The 23,075-nt window shown below is 37.5% G+C and overlaps 1 protein-coding gene across 3 annotated transcripts in view; it reads right to left on the minus strand.

Moving 5' to 3' along the window:
- Positions 1-737: 737 nt before the first annotated feature.
- GK5 (glycerol kinase 5) overlaps positions 738-23,075 on the minus strand; it is a 59,509-nt gene continuing 37,171 nt past the window's right edge. For 2 of the 3 annotated variants that reach the window (XM_072958537.1, XM_072958544.1), the window contains 4 exons: positions 16,856-16,950; positions 10,815-10,918; positions 9,904-9,963; positions 7,859-9,120 (listed from right to left, as the gene is read on the minus strand). In XM_072958537.1, coding sequence (XP_072814638.1) covers positions 8,826-9,120; positions 9,904-9,963; positions 10,815-10,918; positions 16,856-16,950 — 554 coding nt within the window. In that variant the 3' untranslated portion in view covers positions 7,859-8,825. Of the gene's footprint in view, positions 6,294-7,858; positions 9,121-9,903; positions 9,964-10,814; positions 10,919-16,855; positions 16,951-23,075 lie in introns of those variants that run through there. The other variant, XM_006202766.4, reaches the window with a different exon arrangement.

The following is a 23,075-nucleotide window of genomic DNA, read 5'->3' on the forward strand; positions in this document are numbered from 1 at the left end:
AGACTTTAACCTCTGACCCAGGAGTTTCATATCTCCTGCCAGTAGCCATGGAACAGTGGGAGGCTAACTTGCTAGTTTCCAAGTAGAGTAAAATTACAAATTCTTCTCAGCTCTTGACAGTTTGGTTAACGAAGCTGGGATGCCGACAGAGACAGGACTTTCTGGGAGAGACAGGAAAATCCTGCAGGCTGGGTTAGAGGATGTGAGAGCTCCCTGGGATCTGGTGGTGAATGCTCTTGCCCACGTGGTGGGTCGGGGGTAAGGGGAATTTAGCAAGTCTAAGGCATCTGCCTTAAAATCGTCACCACTTAATAGGTTGTTTCTTTTTCTAAACAGCAAAAAATCCACTAACACTCCCTGTCATCCCCATTTATTTTTCCTACAACTTCCTTTGCATGAGCCAGATTCTGTAAAAATGATTTTATAATATTTAATGTAATTTATAGTCAGATAAATTTCAGAAAAGTCAGCTCCACGTATTTCCATAATGTCCCTTCCTTGTCCTTCTCATTGGGCTATTACTTTGAACAAAAATCAAATCAAAGCCAAACCCCTTCCTTTCTCCTGATAACTGAATGTTTATCATCCTTCAAAATCCCTACTATGAAATGAAACCGTGGTTTCATTCTCTACTTTGGTCAGGGAATGGGATCCAGATTGTTCAACTGAAGCCTCTACCACCATCGGGAGGTCGCTATATAGGTGTGTGAATGCAAAGCAACGAACAGAGAAACACATAATAAAAATGGCTTTAATACACATGTATCGATCAGTCATTCACTGTTTCATTATTGTTTCTCAAATCATTTTAATGATAATTTTCATAAGGGATTTTAAACATCTGCTAGTTTAATTCCATCAAATTAGTATTTGAAATCATGTTTCCTCCAGTTATTTAACATTTTTCTAAACATTTAAATAGACAGTATATTTTCACAACATATTGTATCATTCTTTTTCTTTTCCACCACAAAGAATTAACTCTCTTCTCTAGTAATTTCCTTTGTGAAAGAATGTAGAATATAGAATAAGCCTAAACAGGATCTGAAGAGGGAAGGTTACAGAAAACCTTTCTTCTCTAACCACACTAAGGCCCATTTTTTCCCCTTCCAGTTAAAAAGGAAACACAAGCCCAAATTTATCTTGAGTCAAACTCCAGTTAACATATGCTTATTTCTCTGTGACATTCTTGATGTGCAGAAACCCAAACAGGAAATAGTATTAAATAAGAATTTCTAGGTAAAAAATTTTTAAAAACAAATCCAAAAGTTAAAGTAGACAAAAAGGGAAGGGGGAAATTCCCATACTTATGAAAAAGATTCCTTTTCTTCTGCATTCTAGATTTTATGTATAGATCTTGATGATGATTTACGAGGTTCTCAATGACTATTTAATAAAACTACAAAATATGTAAAGAATCTCAGAGAAATATGATTGTAAACTTATTGATGCATATAAACTGGAATCTATATTAACTATTTTGCACAAATAGGAACATTTTGAATTCATTTCCCACAAAATCACCCTGAAATATTTATACAAATCAGCTCATTTTAAATTAAAAATATTAGAACCATTATGATAGCTATGTACAAAACATATTTATACATTTTACTTACCATTCTAAGTGAAGGTATCTTTGAAACTTTTTGCTATGAGTACCACACTATATAATGAGTATGGAAGGAATATGAGAACTCTTAAGTCATGTTCAAATGTTATATACATTTTGCCCACAAAGATTTGAAAATGCTACTTAATGACTTCTTAAGTCACTGGGCTGATTTTTTTTTAACTTTTTAAAAAAGATATTACTTAGAAAAGGTACGACTCATCTAGCAAACAACCCAATTAGCAATTGCACAAAAGATACGGACTTTTCACTGAAAAGTATAAACAGATGGCAAAAGACCACACAAAAAGATGTTCAACATCATTATTAATTAGGGAAATGCAAATTCAATCCACGACGAGAAAAACCACACACTTATCTCAGTGGCTCAAGTGAAAAATGCTGTCTGACAACATCTAACGCTGGTGAGAATGTGGAGAAACTGGATCATTCTTTCGCACTGCTGGTGGGAATGTTACATGGTGCAGTTCCTCTGGAGAACTGCTTGGCAGCTTCTTGTAAAGATATGGCTCATTTAAATTTGAAACCTTATTTATTTTCTAAACAAAATAGATATCTGTACAGACATAGCCATTTTATTTTAATAAACCAAGTGTAATGTAAAGTGGGGGAGGGGCGGACAGTGGAAATCAAGTGACAGAGAATTTCAGAAACATCTCATTCTGCAGGTTCCTGCCTCTAACACCGCCATTCCCAAGCTCATTTGTGCATCCCTCTAGGGACAAAGGTCCCCTGGAAATGTGGTGACTAAATAGCCAGTGACTGAGAATAGATGCTGGTGCCAAAACAGTTACAGCTCTGAGGACCCAAAACTTAAGAAACCAATGTGATTCCTGAAGCCTCTTTAACTTCTTTGGGGTTACCCATTTAGACTGGTTTTAACCAGACAACCTGGCTTTGGGTATCCAAGATGATAACTCTGGGACCGGATAGTTCCAGGGTGTGTTTGGGATTTTAATTCTAATTGAGAACCATGCTATAAATTTCCCAGAGGAAATAAGAATCCTCTGGGGTAGATTCAAGCCTTCTAGGCTTATCTCTGGGATGATCTGGAACCGCTTAAAGTTGAGGAACTCCAGCTATGTCTCCCCTCAAAGAATTTTAAAATGATTGCCAAACTCCTGAGCTAGATTATTTTTAATTAAAGACTACTCGTCAGCAGGAGTGCCTTGCAGAAGGGGCCATTTCTGAAGTATCTTCCCTCTAATACCAGAGTCTTTGGAATTCTTAAGATTCAGTCTGTTAGTCACATGCAGTCAAGTACACGAAATCTGTGACTGGAAAGGCACCAGTTGTACCTTAAAAGTTAATATAACATGTGTGTCTCCACACAAATACAGATACAAGTATACAAACATATGAAGAATTTTAAAATAAAAAAGTATTAGGCTTACAGTTCTCATAGCAAAGTAGTCCTTCTTAATCCAACAAAACATATTTTGCAACAAGTGTAAGCTGCTCCCTATCCAAAAATGTATGTAACATCAATATGTAAGATCAAAGACAAAAAGTATATGCAAAAAGAAAGTTGCACTTATAAACACAAAGTAAAAATTCATGCTACAAATATGAAGGCACAGAGTCAAGTTCTGCAGAAGTAGACACAGTTTCTGCTTTCAGGAAACTTCTAGTTTGGTGGAGGCTTGGACAGAGGCAGATAAAAGGAGTGATCATCTCCTTTGTTCAGAGATGGGACAGAAACAAGAAGGCAGATCAAATCAAAGATGATCTGCAGACTACACTAATTCTATACTGAAATCATAAACTCACTCATTAAGGCTGCAGAGGATACAGACCTGGGGGTGGGGGTGGGTGGATAAAAACAGCAGAAGACAATGACAACATGAGATTTTTTTTTTCTTTACCTCATTAACCAGCAAAGTAGAAGCTCTATTTATCTTAAGAGACTACCACTTCTTTTCTGCGAACAACCATTTCCTAGGCAGAGAGAAAAGGAGTATGATAGACAGTCTACATTCATTGAGTCTTCAATTTTCTTCCAACAGACTACATCAGTGGTTCTCATCTGGGGCCACTGTCTCCCATGGGGACATCTGACAGTGTTTGGAGACATTCTGAACCACCATAAGGAGAGGAATGCTACCAGCAGCAGCTAGCAGGTAGAGGTCAGGGATCTGCTAAACATCCTATAATGCACAGCACCCCAAAACAAAGAATTCTCTAGCCTCAGTTGTCAATGATGCAGAGGTTGAGAAACCATGTCATGGCTGGATATACAAAAATTTAAAAATCAGTAAGTTTACAGTATAAAAGCAATTAGTACCACTCTAAGGATTGTACAGAAAGATTCCTCACCTTGATAAGATAGCTACAGACCTCTTAAAAACTCTGATAGATCCATAGTGACAAAATAAAACATGCTGAGAAATGTTAGCATAGAATTTTTTTTAACTTGAATTATTAGCATACACATGAAAAAAAAACTGAAAGATAGGATGATTTTTTTCTCAATTGATTTTGATAACGAACAGTTTCTACAACCACAAAAGCAAAAGCGGACACATTTCTGATTTAGGTAAAATCTGACAAAGGACTTAATAAACTGTGTTACTTAAAAAAAAAGTCCAGAAATATTAAAAATAGACATTAATTTCTAGGGCAACAGAAGAAAAAAAATTTGCCACTGATTTTTGAGAAGATGCTCAATTCCAGTGAAAGACATTCAAAGGTATTTTCCCACATTATCTAAAGGCTTTTTTTCCTTTATTTTGTGGTTTTATGAGTAGAAAGAAGAATGCAGAAAATAAATGAACCAACAAACTTTCAAGTATTAATAACGTTACAATTGAGCATATCCCAATACAAAAAGACAGTTATTTCCTATGGAAGTCATACCCACTGAGAAGCAGAATCTATAAGAAATAGTAAAACGAAGTGGCTTTCATATGAGTTTGAGAAGAAAGCTTTTAATTGGCCACTAAGCTTTGTAAACAACGTGGAAAGCAGAAAGAATGAAAACAAGAATAGATATTATCTACATAAGGGGATCTGACTTATTAAACAAAACACCTGCACTTAACAAAAATATTTCCAAATCTTAATATCTATTATCTGTCTGAAATGGGTATATACCATGGCAACAGCAAAATTCCCTACAACAGTCACCTCTTTAATTACATTATTACTTAACAGCTAGCTCTTTAACAGTAGGACTTTACGTGATAAGCCTGACCCAGAGAGAAATAAATACATTATTGCTGCAAATCTAAAGTGAATCTAGCTCACAAGTATGGAGGGGCGAATAACATGAGAACAGGTTGGAAGGTGGTCAACTTGCCTTAGAAAATGTTACCCGGCCTGATGCCACACCCAGCTCTTACACCTCCTACCTTGTTTCCAGCAAGAGAATCTGCACGTGTAGAATCTTCCCTGCTCCTCTCCATGGATGTCTGGCTCGGTGGCCAAGGGGCAGTCACTAGCATGAACACACTCCCATCACCTCTGGCAGCTACTCCCTTGCACAAATCTCAGAGAGATGAGTAGAGTGGACCAAAAATGAAAAAAATACCTGGGTAGGTAAAATACCCCAACGAAGGCGATTCTTCAGTCACCAGTGAATTAGGTCACTTTTGTTAAATTAAGCTCTGTCAGTTAGGCACTTGATAAAAACAAAAGATGTTTGTGTTAGCATCTCAACAAATAAGAGGGAGAACAGGGGAAGAAAGGCAAGATTTATATTTACTACCTGCACGTTGTAAAAAATGGGATGTTAATACTTTAGCCAGTTTTTGAAAGAAATGCTATTTAAGAAGTAAAGTCTAGCCTTTTCTTGTTCCTTATGAATCAATATCCTTTTGAGTTTTATTAACTAAAACTATTTTTTCAGTATTAAAGGAAGCTCCAATTTTTGGTTAAATAAGGAAAAATTAAGGCAGTTATCTCTTAAGCCCAATCAAGGAAAGAACGGATCACCAAATAAGCCTGAGAAAGACATACGGAGCTCATACTTGGATATAAAATCGAACAATCATGGCTTTAAGTGTTCAAAAAATTAGGGCATTAATGTTTCAAAATCCCACATGTCCTCAGTTATTCTTTCTTTTTAGCTATATAGACTTCAAATAGCTCACTTAATTTTAAAGAATTAGGGAACACTTTCACATAATTCTGGAACAAAACACAAATGGTGCTTGACCCAGAACTGTTAACTCAGATAGCAAAGAAATATGTTCATATTGGCCCAGTATAAAAAGGAGGAGGAGCCGTGACTGTCAAAACATGCTTGGAAATGGCTAATGTCCTTTGGAATTTTGCTACAAAACAGGAGATTAAAAAGTTCTGAGGTATTGTGGCCTTACAATCTTACCAAGGTTTAGATTTTTTGAAATGAGGGGTTCCCCCCGCCTCAAAAAAAAGCAGTGCTTTTTCTCCGGGGTGGCAAAGCTCAGTCTAAATTTCTTCTCAGGCCTCGTTGTACCATTATTCAGGAGCTTCGTCTCATGTCACGCCCCAGCCACCAGCCGTCGGCCGTTCCTGCCATCCCGGCAGTGCTATAACTTGTGGTACCAGTTCATGGAGCGTCTCACTGCTTTGACCCAGCTGCCCATGCTCATTTCATAGTCTTGCCATTTCTTCTGTGGCTTGAAAACCATTTCACTTTGCCTCAGTTTCTTTAGTTCCTCCTTGTCAGTCCAAAACCCTACAGATGAAAAAATTTACTCTCAAGTTTTTAAGGCAAATTATGAGTCCATCAAGTATATTCACAAAGCTACGCAAACGAGTGCAAAGGGAAACAGTTATTCCTGCAGAATGCAATCCGGGATATTTTGTTGCTTCTGAATTCTGTTAGATTTATTACTCCTCAGGAATAAATACACCAGGATTTAAAAATCTTTTGGTTTCTAACTATCAGCTTTATTTCTGTGTGGAAGGGTCTCAAATCACTTCTAGAGCAACCACACCCTGTCATTTCACTTCATGACTTGCTACTGAGGACAACAACAAAAAATCCAAGTAAGAAATGGTGTATTTTCTTTTTATACAACTTAAAAACACCAAAGATAAATTAAACTTCTTGTCATATATTCTGAGGTAAGCAGCAGCTCCGTAGGATATGTATAACACTCCAAGCTGGGAATTAATACAAGAAATAGTTTCTTTTTCAAACTATGCATTTCATACAAGGCTTTTAAATTCCAGTTCAAGATAAAATTGTAGTTCTGGCATATATTGTTTTTTACAAAGAGGATCATGTGATTTATAATAAAAAAAATAGCAAGAAAACACATTTATAACGAAGATCATACGTGGTCTGAAATGCTAGCAATGTCTTGTTAATAAACTTGGTACAAACACCTCATCTAGTCAAGTATTAACCTATTGACAAGTGTTCAAGATGTACATTTTATCTTACCAATAAGGCTGACACATAAAATTCTTTCTTTTAATATTTTCTGACAGGTCACTTTTTTCCTTTTTACAAAATCAGCATTTTAGACTGTCTATATTTAAAGATATTAATTAATTTATAGACGTTATTAAAAGATTAAAAATAGTTTTTATTAGTATACTATACTTAGATAAATCTACTCGTGAAAATACATTCTCAAAATTCTTATTTTTCAGAATTTATTATTTACATACTTTTAAAAGTCATTTTATTAAGTTTGTATTGAATAGGCCCAGTTTCTGGATGAATTTTGAAAATACAGAGGATTTGCACAGCCTTCAGATCTCAAATTTCTGAGAGAGAAGTAATCTAACCAGAAACTTCAGATTGTTCTGAGAAGGTAAAACTGCTCCCTGTGGTCAGTGAAGTACCTTTGTATTGAAAAGTTTTGAAGTTAAATATAGACAGAATGAAGGAGATACAACTAAGCCACTGCGTTATGTGTAAGAATAATCTGCATGTGTTTGTTGAAGTATTTTAAATGTCCAAGAGAATTGACGTATTTAGTCTTATAAGGTGATAAGTGTAAATAGAATTTGAATAAACTTATAAATAATATTAGAATGCTTATGAGCATTTGACTTACTGTAATTATAAGCTTAATTTATTCATTCTTCAAGAGTTGTCTAAGTACTTGAGAATATCTTTCGCTGTTATAGTTCTGAGTTGGCTCAGACAAGTGAAATTATTAAAAATAAATCAACTATATTAAAAGAGTTGACACGCACAAAGGGATTTAAATTTGTAAATGGGAATGATTATTTAAGGGAAAGTTATTTTCTTCAACTTGAATTAATCAAACATCAATGAATAAATGAGAGTGACTGTTTCAATTTTATTCAAAGTTAACAGATTTTTAGTAGAATAAAGTTGAACTTATCAAGATTTTGTGCTTTTTGGATCTGTAACTTTCATTGCTAAATATTAGCCTAAACTTTCAAGGGTAAAATATCCTGTTTTGTACAAACACTCCTCCCTTCCACAGAGGAACACGTGAAAATAGTCCCAGTGTCCCAAGTGCCATCTTGCTTCCTACAGAGCCCTCTAACTGGCCTCCCCACATCACATCCCCTCCCAACTAATCCTGTCACTAATGGCCAAAGTGATCTGTTCCAATGTAGATCTATTCATGTCCCTCTCCGGCTTAAAATTCTTCTGTAGCTTTCCAATGCATTCAAGATCAAGTCCAAACTCCTCTTTACCAGGCCAGCACAACCACACCTTCATGTACTTCTCCAGCCTCAAGTCTTGCTCTCATCCTACCAGCACTGTAACTGGGCAGTACCTTTGCACGAGCTGCCCTCTCTAGTGGACCACTCACCTCTATCCTTTCGTCATCTGGTTGTCTGCTAGCCTCTTCAAAACTGAATGACATGTTGTCTCCTCTGGGAAAGCTCACACTACTAGTTGCTTAATACTACGGCTGTTCGCTGGGTTTATCACATGAGTATAATGATGGGTTGACTTGTCTGATTGCTCCCACTGGAGACTCTCACGGCAGGGCAACGCAGCAAGTCGCTAGTGATTATGGCATGTAAACTCTTTATTCCCAGCATTGACTGGGAATAAAGCAAGTGCTCAACAAATAAATGTTCAATAAATAAAAGAATGGAGTGGTTTCTCATACCAAAGACCAGCTTATCTAATCAGACAGCTTACCCAGAGACATTCCCTTGCCAAAGACCAGAGCAGCTGAGAATGAATTTTCCTGGCCTCATACTTCTGACTGAAGGAGTGCAGTAAGGATGGAAGAGAGGCAACATGTCCCGCCTACAGAGGAGGTCACAAGAGTAGTCTGTGAGTGATGTGCTTATGTGTATAGAGTGTAATGGCCTCCAAAGCTTTCCAGACACTCTCCATATTTTTGTGATTTGGGAGGTGAAATGCCATCTGTAAGAGATAGTCTGCAAGACTGCTCTTGTTCTTGTAAAATCCACACATACCAACAGCAAGGCCCGCTAGAGAAGCTGCACCTACGCACGACATATCAACGTGGACCGGTCTGTCTATCGGCTCATTAATCAGGTCCGAAGTCATCTGCATGACAAAACTGTTCTTACAAACGCCTCCATCTGCCCTGTGGGGAGCAAGGCATTTGAGATAAATTACTGCAACAAAAGCATGAAAACATTATTCTTTTTAAAAGAGCCACACAATCTTTTTTAGATCCTTGATTTTATTTTTAAAGTTTAACTTTTTTAAATTAATTAAGTTATTTATTTAAAATTTTTTATTTGGGGGGAGAGGCAATTATGTTAACTTATTTATTGATTTGTTTTTTGGGGAGGTGCTACGGATTGAACCCAGGACTTTGTACATGCTAAGCATGCACTCTACCACTTGAGCTATACCCTCCCCAAGAAGTTTAACTTTTTAATTTCAAAATTATATCACTGAGCATTGATCTGAAGATAGAGGACCTTACTAGGTAATCTTTAAACATTTTTCCTTATTCCTGCCATCAATTTTCCCACCTACCCTGCTTGTCCTGGGACTAGTTCAAAATAGGCCATGTGAACTAAGCTAACATAAGAATTCATGTGGACATTCCAGCAAAGAAAATTTGATGCTTCCATGCTAAAAGGATAGCCACACACCCAAAAAAAGAGATATTAAAGATTCTTCTAGTACATGTAGGGTGTTAAGACCCTCCCAAATTCCACACTGTGCTTTATTTTCCATAAATCTAAAATTAGCTTTCCTTCCTCTCCAAATTCCTATGACCAAGTATTTTGCTGCAGAGGACGTAAGCGTAAGTTCTTTTTGAAATCCTGAATAATGATAATGCTGAAAATGCTAGGAGCAGCTGCCACTTAATTCTACTTTCTAATTAACTCTATTAGAAACAAAATTCACATACCGTATTTTTCTTACAGGAACATGGATCTCTTTCTGCATCACCTCAAATAATTGTTTGTTTCTAGTTAAAAAAAAAAAAAACAAGATATTTAGAGGCAATTCAAACCATGATAGTTCTCTCCAATTTGAATAATAAAAACTGTGGTTTTATTTACATGATATTTATAAAAATATGCCAAAGAAAATATTAATGAAATATTTTTTGCTAACTGAAAGTCAATAACAGATGCTCAAATAAACAAGAGGCTCAAGGCCTCCTGCTTTTCACCTGGCTATCAGAGAACATAACTGTTATATTAACACTAAATGTAATTTATTACCATTCCTGCAAATGAAAATTTAAAGCAAGCATCCATTTAATAGGTAGCTATTAATATGACATACCATAAATAGCATGTAACAGAAATCATCAAATATAGAAATAATGATTTTGTAATCAGAGAAAATATTATTTTAAACATTACAACTGTTCCATTTGCTCCATTCATGAGAGCCGCCTTCTTAACTTTAATAAGCTACACCTGCCCCATAATAACCAGACTACAGGAAATATACATAAAGAATAATTTTGATGAGTCAATCTTTGAGTATAACAGAAGCATTAACAGTTAGAATTCTCCTTCATGAATAATGATATAAAAACCTTTGGAAGTTCAAATTTTGAATCTTCTATGCTTAAGAAACTGGATATCTTTAAAATCATTCTATTTTTCAGATTTAAAAGATTAAATATGAAAAAAAGAGATGGTAACGAAGTTGGCAATAAGAACAGATTATCCCATATACAGTGTGATTCAAACTAAAGATATTAATAGTTAAAATTAAGAAACTTAATTTAGTTTAATAGAAATTAATAAAAAGAAACTGCAGTAATATATGGGAAGGGGGCAGTTTAAGGGCAGGTTCTGGTACCTGAAAGCTATTGACTCCAATATTGCTCGTACAAGATGGTATTTAGTGGTAGAAGGCTTCAAACCCATGAAAGAGGCACATGCACACGGGTCATTTAATGGAGCCTAAAGTGAGAGAGTAAGAATATATTATTATTGTTCTAAATTATGTCCACAGACTTGAAGACATATTATACAATAAAAACGGGGGGAGGTATAGCTCAGTGATAGAGTGTGTGCTTAGCATGCACACAGTCCTGGGTTCAATCCCTAGTATCTCCATTAAAATTAATTAATTAATTAATAACCAGTTAAAAACCTAATTTACTTAGCCCCACCAATTAATAATAAAATAAATTTTAAAAACCACAAAGCCATGTTAGAAAAAAAAAAGCTTATTTAGATATATGTAGTTTTATCATAAATGACAGCCCCCAGATGACATTAATTATTAGAGTAACTTTTCGACAGAACTCAAGCAAGGCTGAGTCACAGTTATTGGACTGAGCTGGATCTTTTGTTTGTGCCCATGCCAAGAAAAGGGAGTGAAGCCCAGAGCAACAAATCATGAAATGCCTCGCTTTTATATATGAGGAAAATGAAAAGTAATGCTAGTATTTCCTCCTTTCTCCAATGGTTAAGCATTTATACTGAAATTATTTCCTACGTAGAGTGGTTTTCTGAGGATGTAAGTTAAACTTAGATAAAACTATAATGTAAAAAAGGTGTTTCTCAGTGTCATAACTTACACCCAATATTGTGACAGACTCTCAAACTAAACTCTTCTATTTCTCTTATTCTTTTTGGGGAGGTGGGGAGATTATTAGATTTATTTATTGACTTATTTATTTAACAGAGGTACTGGAACCCAGGACCTCTTGCATGCTAAGCATGTGCTCTACCACTGAGCTACTCCCCCTGCCCCATTTCTCTTATTCTATTCTCTCTTCTCTTTAGTCTTACTGCCTAGTATCAGAGGCGAACCCGTCTAACATCTGCTTTTAAAAGGCCATAATCTTGAGCTGGAATTATGTGTTCGTCAGATGAAGTCTGTATTCATCTTTGCATCCCTGGAAATGCAAAACAATTCTGGGACATGGAGATGAGACACAAAGATCTCTGCCAGAGCCTGCTGTCTCACAAGGAAACACAGAATGATTCCAACACACTCACGTAAGGTCATGGCAGAGGGACATGCTAGTGCTGTTGGGAAATGATGGTCCCCAGGAAAAGTACCTTTGAGCTTCAGGGCTGTGACACGTCATCTCCTCAGGTGCAAAACTTTCTACCACGCTTCCTCCTAGTTAACCCCACTCCCCTCCCAAATCTTGCCTTAGCTTCCTCTGGGAAAACTCCAAACCCCATAGTCTAGATAAAGTCCGCCATTATACATTTTTGGGAACCTGTAACTTCCCATCATGTCATGTGCCCCAGTTTATAATCACATATATTTGTGTGATCGTTTGTTGAAACTCTATTTTCCCTGCTGCGCTGTTAGCATAGCTGGTGGAAACTCATCTGACGGGTTAGTGTGTCTCCAGGGCCTAGTGCTGTACTTGGCCCCTCACAGGGGAGCAACACACATTTGGTGAATCCATGAACAAACAATACTTTCCCTAATGTCTTAACTGAAGAACTTCTCCATTATATCTTATCTTTACAGTAGCCATGATTTTCCTCCCATTGTGATTATATCTTGGTAATTTTTCAAATTTATGAACACCTTTTGGTGACTCACTTAGGAAAAACTGATTTAGACAGTAAACATACCAAATGGTATTCCAAGTGTAAAACACTGTAAAACAAAGATGGGTCAGGCTAAGCCAGTTCAATTAGTCCCCAGCAATGTGCTATAATTTGTTTTAATGCATAAAAATGACTTATACCACATAAAATCCTGTTATAATTGAACTGAAGTCACTTTTGTACAAATAGCTATGAACATAGTTTACCAACAGTAACAGGCCAATTTGAGTTGGTGATAAATTCCATGGAAGAAACCTACAAATTTCTTTATAGGGTACAATGTCCCTGCATTTGTTAGCCCAAGGCAGTCTCAGGGGTGATAAGGTAGGAAAAACACTGGTAAGATCCCTTTAAGGGCCTGGTCACAACTTGCCAGGGCAGACAGCCTGCAGCCACACCTCCAATCTGTCACTGCCAACCCCACCAAGTGACCTTCCCAGAACCATCAACCAGCTAGGAACAGCAGGACTCAGCAAAGTTCTGTCTGGCACCTTGAGCAGAACCAGCAGACTCTGGCCCAGGGCACAGACTACCTGCTCCCCCGGCCCTGGTCCCCACTGGAATCTCACCCTAATCTACTGGGGACCTGCAGGATGATTAATGCCACCGTGCCTCTTGTCCTTGTCAACCTAGACCCTAAACGTAAGTTCCTCTGGCTCCAACTGTGTATCCCTGTCATCAGAATATTTTATGCTATACCATGAAAGAGTACAGCAGAGTGGATAAGGATCTGGACTCCAGAGTCCAGCCCTGCTGCTCACTATCTGTGTGACACAGGGCAAGTGATATAACAGCTCCAAAGCTCAGTTTCTTCAGCTTCACAATGGGATGAAAAGAGTTACCTTCTACTTTTGTTGGGTTACAGAAGACTGAATGAGACAACGCATTTGTAAAGAATTTAGGACAGTGCCTGAGACATTAGTCCATATTCACAGGTTATCTGCCACTCCAATTTTTATTTTACTGTTATTTTTCACCCAAACCCTTCCCACTACTACTCACTGTCTTCATAATGCTTTCACTATGCCTGCTGAACATTTCCTTCTATTGTAAATAAACTCCCCTAACCCTCAAACCACCCTGAGACAGTCTCTCCACTTATTTTGTGGTTAGTTGCTGTAACAAACTTAGCTCTGTGCTGGGCAAATGACTTCAGCTGTCGCTATTCAGTGGAGGGTCCCCAGGCTTCCATACCACAAGGACCAGAAGGACACCGTGCAAGCCTTCCCTGACCACAAGTTGTCACTATGCATCTACTGTCAGCAGACATGTCAGTCCACATCCACATCGTGCTTTATCTCCCTTTGCCCTTCCACGGTGCAGACGTCCCACAGAGCTAGAGGAGGAGGTCACAGTATTTGCTGGCCAAGGAGGAAGGGGTTCTCAGGAAACTGCTTCAATCCTTGTCTAAAGTAGCCCCGTTTCATGCTCTAGTCTCACTGCCACCATCTCAACCATAAGGAGGGGTGAGCACAGCTGACTCAAAGGCTATTCAAAGCTTGAAAAGACAAGGTGGTCCAATCAGATTCCCTCCCCTGGAAATCTGAACCAGGAAAGACCTCAGAGGGCACCCGTGCTAAAAGGACGCACAAGGTGGAAGAAGTCTGTGCTTAACTTCCAAATTGTGACAAGGAGGAAGGTTAAGGAAAATCATGACGATTCGAAATTATGAGGACGAAAGGACACAGAGCAAAGCTGGTAAGGAGAAGAGGAAAGCACACCCACAGAGAAGCAGAAACCACAAACAGGAACACAGAACCATACAGTCAGTTGCCGATTCCTTTCCATCCTGGGCGCTCAGGAGGATGTAAACAGCCAGCTCCTTTCAGGAATGGCTTAAGCAAGCCTGTTCCTTGCAAACCCAAGAACCCTCATTGGAGCATGACTCCTCAAGCTCTGAAGACTGGCACTTGGCTGCCTGTCCTGTCCCTCCTACTAGGGCCGTCATCACAGAAACTTTAACGTCAGGTGAACGATCGCTGATTCCTGCTTCCGATACCTGTCACGGATGCTCTTCGCTAGTATCCCCTTCCCAATCCACCCGCCCTGCCAGACAAAGCCACAACGGCTGCACTAACTGATGCAGTCCCGTGTACTGCTCCCATGCTCCAGACCAGCCCTCTGCCATTCCCTGCAGTCGCTGTCCCCGCATTCCCCCTCTCCTCAAAGTTCCTCCCATGCCCCTTCCTCAGCTGATGCCCTTGAGAAATAGGCTGTTAGGAGCCTGAGGCATCCTGCCCGCCATGAGCCATGGCTGTAACAAGGTTCTAACATGAAAGGCAGTGTCACTGATGTTCGATCCTTCCTTCCTGCCATTCTCCTAGCCTGCACGCTCTCTAGTTGTTGACATTGGCCGCTCATAGGTGATCCTCCCCACTGTTTTCCAAACAGCTTAGTATCAACACACTATTGTTGTTTGAGTTCACTTTCAGTTTCCAGTTAAGAGTTTCATTTCACACCAGGAAATGATGGGCCTGCGGTCCTCCACCACCCCACCCAACCTCAACATACTGCCAGGGTGCAATCATGGCAGGACAGGGACATTTCGTTATCAACACGGCATTAAAAACCACATTTGTGATAGTCCTGTCTAATTTTTGGACTTTAGCAATACTTTGGGTTCCTTAATCAGATATTTTATATTATTTTTACAGGCATATGAGTCGGTGGAGAAGTTAAAAGCAGAGTTGCCAAGATAAAGTCACTACTAGGTCCCCCAGCACAGTTTTCATAAAAAGAAGAATCTATAGGAACCTAATTAAACTCTACCTTTGCTGATGACAACTATTCACCTAACCTTCGTCCTTAAACCTCAATCAGACAAATATTCTTTTCTCCTTGTCTTATCATGGGTGCTATTTAGTTGCCTCATGTCACCCTGAAGAGGATGCAATGCAATCTCTATATGTAGTTTATAAACTTTTAGTCCTTAGAATAAAGTACATAGAAGGAGATTATTACAGGTATTAAAAGAACACTCATTTTAAAGCCTAAACTGAAAATCTGGTATTTTTAGAGATTTAAAACACCTGATCTAATTCTTTTTCACTGGGTTCTACATCCTATTACCCAAACTTTCAAATTTTGAATTTGTTGTAACTGATTTCCTGAGTATGGAATAGACTAGACAGAAGATAAATTTTTATTTTTCAAAAGAAAAAAACTTGGAGGAAAATTAAAAGAACTAATTCCAAAAAGGGGGGGATTCTCTTCATAATAATATACCTAAAAACAGATTTTATTTTTTATTTTTTTTAACTTAAATTGAAATATAGCTGATTTACTGAAAACAGATTTTAAGAGTCTTCATAACAATATGCTAAAACTGAAGGCAGTATTAAAGATTTTTCAATTAAATACAAAGTTAAATATTACAAAATCAAATCTTTTATTGGGTTCACTTTTTTTTTCAATTTATTGCTCAATCTGAGCGTTTTTCCAAAACCAGTTAATTTTTTTTAATTGAAGTATAGTCAGTTACAATGTGTCAATTTCTAGTGTACAGCATATGTCCCAGCCATGCATATATATATATATATATATATATATATATATATATATATATATATACACATATATTTGTTTTTATATTCTTTGTAATTAAGGGTTATTATAAGACCGGGTTCACTTTTTAGTTTTGTTTTGGGGGAATAGGTAATTAGGTTTCTTTATGTATTTTTTAATTAATTTTTTATTTTATTTTATTTTTAGTGAATGTACTGGGGACTGAGCCAGGACCTTGTGCCTGCTAAGCATGCACTCTACCGCTGAGGTACACCCTCCCCGACAGGGTTCACTTTTTAGTTAGGCAAAGTAACCAATATTCCACACCACAACAGTTAAACAAAGAAATTCTGATTTTTTTTTAAAAAGTTAATGAAATCTACAAATAACTGCAAAATACACACATAAACATATGTGTGTATATACCTTAATGTTATTTTTCTAATTTTCAATGGTATACCTCCTGTAAGCAAAGAATGTCAATTTGCTAATGTATTTTCCCCCAGTGGGAAATGGCTATTTTTGGTTATGATAAAGAAACCATGGGTCTTATGTAAAAGTTTTATAATAAACCTGCCAACTTTTAGTTTCCACAGAGGAGTTCTGAACAGAAGAAGCCAACTGAATTTGCTCTGCCCTCTCATGGAACTCATGCTAGGTCAAAGCACAGCTTCTCGGCCCTAGAATGCCACTTTCACCTTAGTTCTTTCCAGTGCCCACATTTCAGATAAAGGAATGGCAGACACATAAATTTGGGTGTGAGTATGAAGAGAGAAATGTTTGTAATTGCCATTAACTCTTTTTTAAAAATACCTGCAATCCACTAAAAGATGGAACAAAATAAACTCCTTCAGAATCTTCCAAACTTCTGGCCATTTTTTCAGTTTCAGCAGCATCTGTGAACAGATCTGCAAAAACAAAAACAAACAAACAAACAACAACAAAAAAACTCTAAAACAAAACGAAGGGGCTGGGGAGGGACAAACAGAATTATGTTATATAACTTGTATTTGCATGCATCAAAATTCGTTATGAATATAATTTGAAAGGTTGCTCACTTAAAAGGGTCAACACAAAGGCCAGTCTGCTCTAGTGCTACCCGGGTTCCCCACTGCAGAGATTTACGGCCCATGGAAGGGAGACAGAAGACCCTCTAAGATGGGCTCTGTGTGCAGCAGCCCTTACTTTTTCCCTTTAAAGATATTTGGGCTGTTTAAAAATCAATTCTAAGTGTTTTCTGGCATTAAAAATTTATTCTCCTGTAGATAACACCCATTCCAGTTCTCTGATGAAGAGATCATCTACCTAATACTGCCAAGAGAGTCAACTGAAAAACTACACCATCAATGAGTTCAATAAGGGGCCAGTAACAAACAGATATACTAAAAGCCAATCTTCATAAAACAAAAAAAATCAAGACCTATTTCATTTAGCATACTTTTTTTTTTTAGTTAAGTATTTAATCTACATACAGGAAGATGCACAAATCCTAGGAGTGTACAGCTGGGTGACTTTTTCACAATGTGAATACACCCAGGTAACCAACACTCAGATCAAGATACCAACTTCTTTTGTTCGACAACTTGCCTGTGAGATCCATCCATTTTGTTACAAGAAGTTGTACTCATTCATTCTCATGCTGGTATGGTAATCCACTCTCCACATGCACAATTCATTCAACTATTCTACATCTGATATGTATATGGGTAGTTTCCTGTTTTTGGCTAATATAAATAGGCCACTTTGAACATTCATGTACATTCTTTTTGGAAAGCATATGTATACATTTCTGTTTGTTATATACCAAGGGGTGGAATTGCTAGTCCTAGGGTCTTCATACTTAGAACTAGCTTTAGCAAATACTGCCAAGTCATTTTCCAAAGTAATTTTTTACCAATTGAAGGCTCCTGCTAGCAATATGAGAGTTCCAGTTATCCCATATTCTTTTTTTTTTAACATTTTTTATTGATTTATAATCATTTTACAATGTTGTGTCAAATCAGTTATCCCATATTCTTGCCAACAACTGATACTTCCTGTGTTTTCCATTTTAGCTATTTGGTGGTATTGCATGATGGCTTGATTTGTATTTCTCTGTTGACTAATGAAGTTGAAATCCTTTACATTGGCCATTTGGATAGTCTTGTTTGTGACTCCAAAATAAACTTGTGAAACTGACAGCACAGATCAGATGAAAAAGCTCAGGAGCTGGTCATAATAAGTACTGCTGGCTTTACACAGCCTTAATTAGAGGGTTTTAATATCTTATATGCTTTTTTATTATAATGAAGAATTAACTCAAGACAAGAAGTTTAAGGAACTCTTGTGCTAAAACACAAGTGGAAAGTGTATAGCTCAGTAGTAGAGTGCATGCTTAGCATGCATGAGGTCCTGGGTTCAATCCCAGTATTTCCATTAAATAAGTAAGTAAATAAATAAATAACCTAATAACCATGCCACCCAAAAAAAGACTGATTAAAACACAAGAGAATGAGGATCACTTAATAATAATCACAAATTTCACTGAAAATGACAGTTATCAGATCCATAAGCTACATTCATTTGTCCAAAATGTCCAGGTAACACATCAAAATACATCTAGCACTTCAAAAACTAATATTAAAGAGAAAACACTGCTTTTGAAATCTATACTTAAAAAAAATCACATCCAAGTGTCTATATATTTTTGGGGGGGTATTTAGGTTTACTTATTATTGTTATTATTTATTTAATGGAGGCACTGGGGATTGAACCCATGACCTTGTGTATGGGCTACACCCTCCCCTCCCCCAAATGTCTATATTTTTTAATCAAGATTTAGAAAATATACTAGATGGCTGATCCTAGGAAAGTTTTTTGTAACAGACAAAGAAATGGGGGAAAATCTAGTTTGTTCACACTCTTTACTGGTTGTTCTGTCTGTGCTTGAAGAATTTCTCTAAATAATCTTCCACTTAAACTGTTCTCAAATGAGCTTATTGATGGAAAGTCTTCTAAAGTAAACAGACTTATCTCTCTCTCACTGAATGCAACTAAAAATCCGGGATGGAATACACAGAAAAGTTATCTGAGGACTCAAAAGAACAAGCTAACAGTCCAACCAGGGAACTCTGAGTACCACCAAACTGGCAGCGAATTTCCTGTTTTTTATTTTCTCTGGTATCTCCTGGCCTAGGATCAGGGACAACCTGAAACCTGAAACTTGAGTCTGTATACTAGGTGCAAAAATGGGCAGCTTCTGAAGAAGCCCCCTCTCTCTGGCCTGAGGAATAGGAGCCAGGGGCCTCTATAGGACAGAGGGGGAGTAATTACCCTGGTTTGTTTTGGGGGTGGGGGGTGGGTGGGTTCTTTCGACTTGAATAAGATAGAAAAAAAAAAACCAAACTGAGAAAGAGAGAGAGCAAGAAAGAGAAAACAGAGCCTCAGGGGTCAGTGGGACCATAAGAAAAGGCCCACTTCTGTCATTGAGTCCCAGAAGTAAAGGACAAAGAATGCACTGCAGAAAAACTACATGAAGGAAAAAAAATGACTGTAAATTTCCCACAGTGGAGGAAAGATATAAATCTATAGATTCAATAAGTTCAGCAGGGGAGGGTATGTAGCTCAACTGGCAGAGTGTGTGCTTAGCATACACAAGGTCCTGGGTTCAATCCCCAGTACCTCCATTAATAAACAAACAAACAAACCTAATTACCAACCCCCCCCCCAAAAGATGTTCTGCAAATCTCAAACAGGATGAACACAAAGAAATTCATGCATAGCCACACCATAATAAAACTGAAAACTGAAAACCAAAGGCAAAGAAAAAGTCTTGAAAGCAGCCAGATTACATACTAGGGAACAAACACTGAAACGACTATAGGTTTCTCATCAAATGATGATAGTCTAAAGACAGTGGAAGTACTAAAAGAAAAGAGCTGTTGACCCAGAACTTGACATCCAGCAAAAATTATCCCTCAGGAATAAAGACAGTCTCCACTGAAGGATGATTAAGAGAATTTGTTGCCAACAAACATACTATAAAAGAAATGCTCAAGGACATCTATATGCAAAAAAAACTTAATTTAAAAAGAACCTCAACTTAAATCTCACATTTTATACAAAGATGGGTTATATAGCTAAATGTGTAACTAATACATAAACTACAACACTTGTAGAAGAAAATATGGGAGAAAAATCTTTATGTTTAATTTGGCAAATAGTTCTTAGATAGAGAACTCAAAATACAATCCATAAAACAACTGATAAATTAGACTTTACCAATTTAAAAACAGTTAAGGCATGAAAAGATATGATATGAAAAGATAAGGCACAGTCAAGGGAAAAATATTTGCAAATCATATATTCCAAGATGGACCTGTGTTCAGAATTTAAAAAGAACTCTTAAAACTTATCAGTAAGAAAACCCAATAAAAAACACACGAAAGATTTGGATACTTCACCAAAAAAGATACACAGATGAAAAGTGAGCACATGGAAAGTAGTTTGACATTATTAGCTATCAGGAACATGCAAATCAAAAACAAAATGAAACAACATTACACACCAATTAGAGTGACTTAAAGAAAAGGAAGAAGAAAAAAGACAATACCAACCACTGGAGCAAGATGAACATGCACATTATTGCTAAGAATATAAAATGGTATAGCCAGTCTGGAAAACAGTTTGGCAGGTTTGGGTTTTTTTTTAATAAAAAATAAACATAGTTATTTATGTATGTGTTTATATGACATGTATGAAATTGTGTCTATATAAGCCAGCAATCCCACTCTTAGGTATCTACCCTAGAAAGATGAAATCTTACATTCACAGAAAAACCTCTATATGAATGTTCATAGGAGCTTTATTCACATGTCTTTCAGTGGGAGGATGGATGAACAAATTGTGATATATCCACATAACAGAAAATTGCTTAGCAATAAAATGAAATGAACTATTGATAAATATAAAAACATGAATCTCAAAGGTAAAATGCTAGGTAAAAGAAACCATCTCAACTGGTTATATGATTCCATTTATATGATACTGTGGAAAAGGTGAAAGTATAGGGATGGAGAACAGACTGGATCTGCTGCCAGAGATCAGAACAGGGCAGGGATTTACCAAGGAATGACACAAGGTAATTTGGAGGGATGATCAAAGTGTTTAGTACATCAATTACAGTCCTGATCGTGGTGATGGTTATTCAGTCTATACAGGTCTTAAAACTAGTAGAACTATACATCAAAAACCCAACCCAAACCAAACCAAAAACAACCACTATAAATCTACAGCTGTAGATTCAGATATGAATAAATTGATTACAGCCATAACTGTACATTTTTATATGTCGGTATCTACTTGGTCAAAACTCACTGAATGAATGCTTAAAATAGGTGATGAATTATATGTAAATTAAACCACAGTAAAGTTGATTTTGAATAATATTTTTTTGTTAAATATAGGAAAAGAAGTTCAACTTCACTCATAATAAGAGAAACGTCATTCACACACTGTGATGTTATTTCTCACCCATCTAGGTAGAGATTTTTAGTCACATATTTTTTTCTCTGGTCTTCCCTCTGTATTTCTTACCTTTCAGCTTCCTTTTCTATTTTTTTTTTCCTTTCTGTTTTTAAATTCTTCCTGATTCCTATTTGAACTGTTAGCACTGTCCATTTTACATTTTATTAATTTTTTTTCATTTTATATGTCATGGTTTTTGCTCTTTGAAACTTTTTATACTTTCCCAACATTTCCATGCAACATTTTCTTTTATCCATTTATTGTTTCCTTTTGTTGCTGTTATTGTAATCGTCTGTTTCTTCCATGAGATCTGCCTCTGTGGGAGCTGCCTGTTGTGGTTTATTGAACTGGTCACCCTCCTTCAAGGTGCTGCGTATTCTTAAAACACTTTGTGCCCTTTCAGGTCAGGCTTAGGGGGTCGGCAAGTAGTGAGAGGTAAGGGAGTGAACATCCTTGGCTCTTGGGTTTCTTTTCTCTTTCTTTTTAATGTAGGTACTGGGGATTGAACCCAGGACCTCGTGCGTGCTACGCATGCTAGGCATACTCTCTACAATGAGCTACTTCCCTTCCCCCTCGGGTTTATTAAAGTATGAGAAAGATTAGACCTCTCGCCCCAGCCTGGAAGAGGAGCAGTTCAGATCAGCTGGTCCTGACGTCCACTGTTAGCAGGCTCTCTCCCAGGGATGGGCAGGCCCAGCTCTTCCTTCTCCACATGCTGATGGGATTTTCTCCTGACTCATCAACGTCCATTCATAGCATATCAGGGTCCTCACCAGCCTCTAACATTTTCACCAGTAATACTCAGTTGGTGCCTTGCTCAGACCCTGCACCTGCAGTCTACTTCATTCATGTTTGGGCTCCATTCCAGCCACAGCCGTACTCATCTTACTGTGTGTCATCCCAGCAGGAAGCAAGAGGGAGGCAAGATCATGAACAAAGACCCTACTCACTAGCAGTAACATGTCACTATTCACCGCCACCTCATTAGCTCATACATGAAAGAATGTTTATCTCATCTCCTCTAATGAGGCTGTATCTCTCCTGGGAAGATACCCAGAGAGAAGAAATCAGTTTCCTTTATTTCTAGTAAACAAAAGTCCTGGGTAATTCTACATGTATACGAGAAGTCTGATGGGGATTGCCTGGAGCCGGCAGATGTGACGTGCAGTAGCAATTAAAAGTGGTATCACTGGGGAAAAGGCGTCCCCGGACCCACGTTACTGGAGGACTACAGAGATGGGAGCTGTCTCAGTTATAGAAAAGAAATAGGGCATTCTTTCAGTTCCTTAAATGGGTCATGTTCCTCCCTGCTCGGGGCCTTCCTCACTGGTCCTCTCTGCGTGGACTGCTCCTTGGCCAACAGCCTCCCCATCTATCCCACCACCCCTATTCTTCCTTCAGGGCTCCCCTGAAACATGACTTTTTTAAAGAAGCCCTTTCTGTCACTAGACAAAGCCCTTCCTTTAGAAAGAGATCACTGATTCTACTTCTTCCTGGCACTTAACACTAAGGATTTGTTTTTTTTCAA

The sequence above is a fragment of the Vicugna pacos genome, chromosome 1 (genome assembly GCF_048564905.1).
Source record: "Vicugna pacos chromosome 1, VicPac4, whole genome shotgun sequence".
Taxonomy (NCBI): Eukaryota; Metazoa; Chordata; class Mammalia; order Artiodactyla; family Camelidae; genus Vicugna; species Vicugna pacos.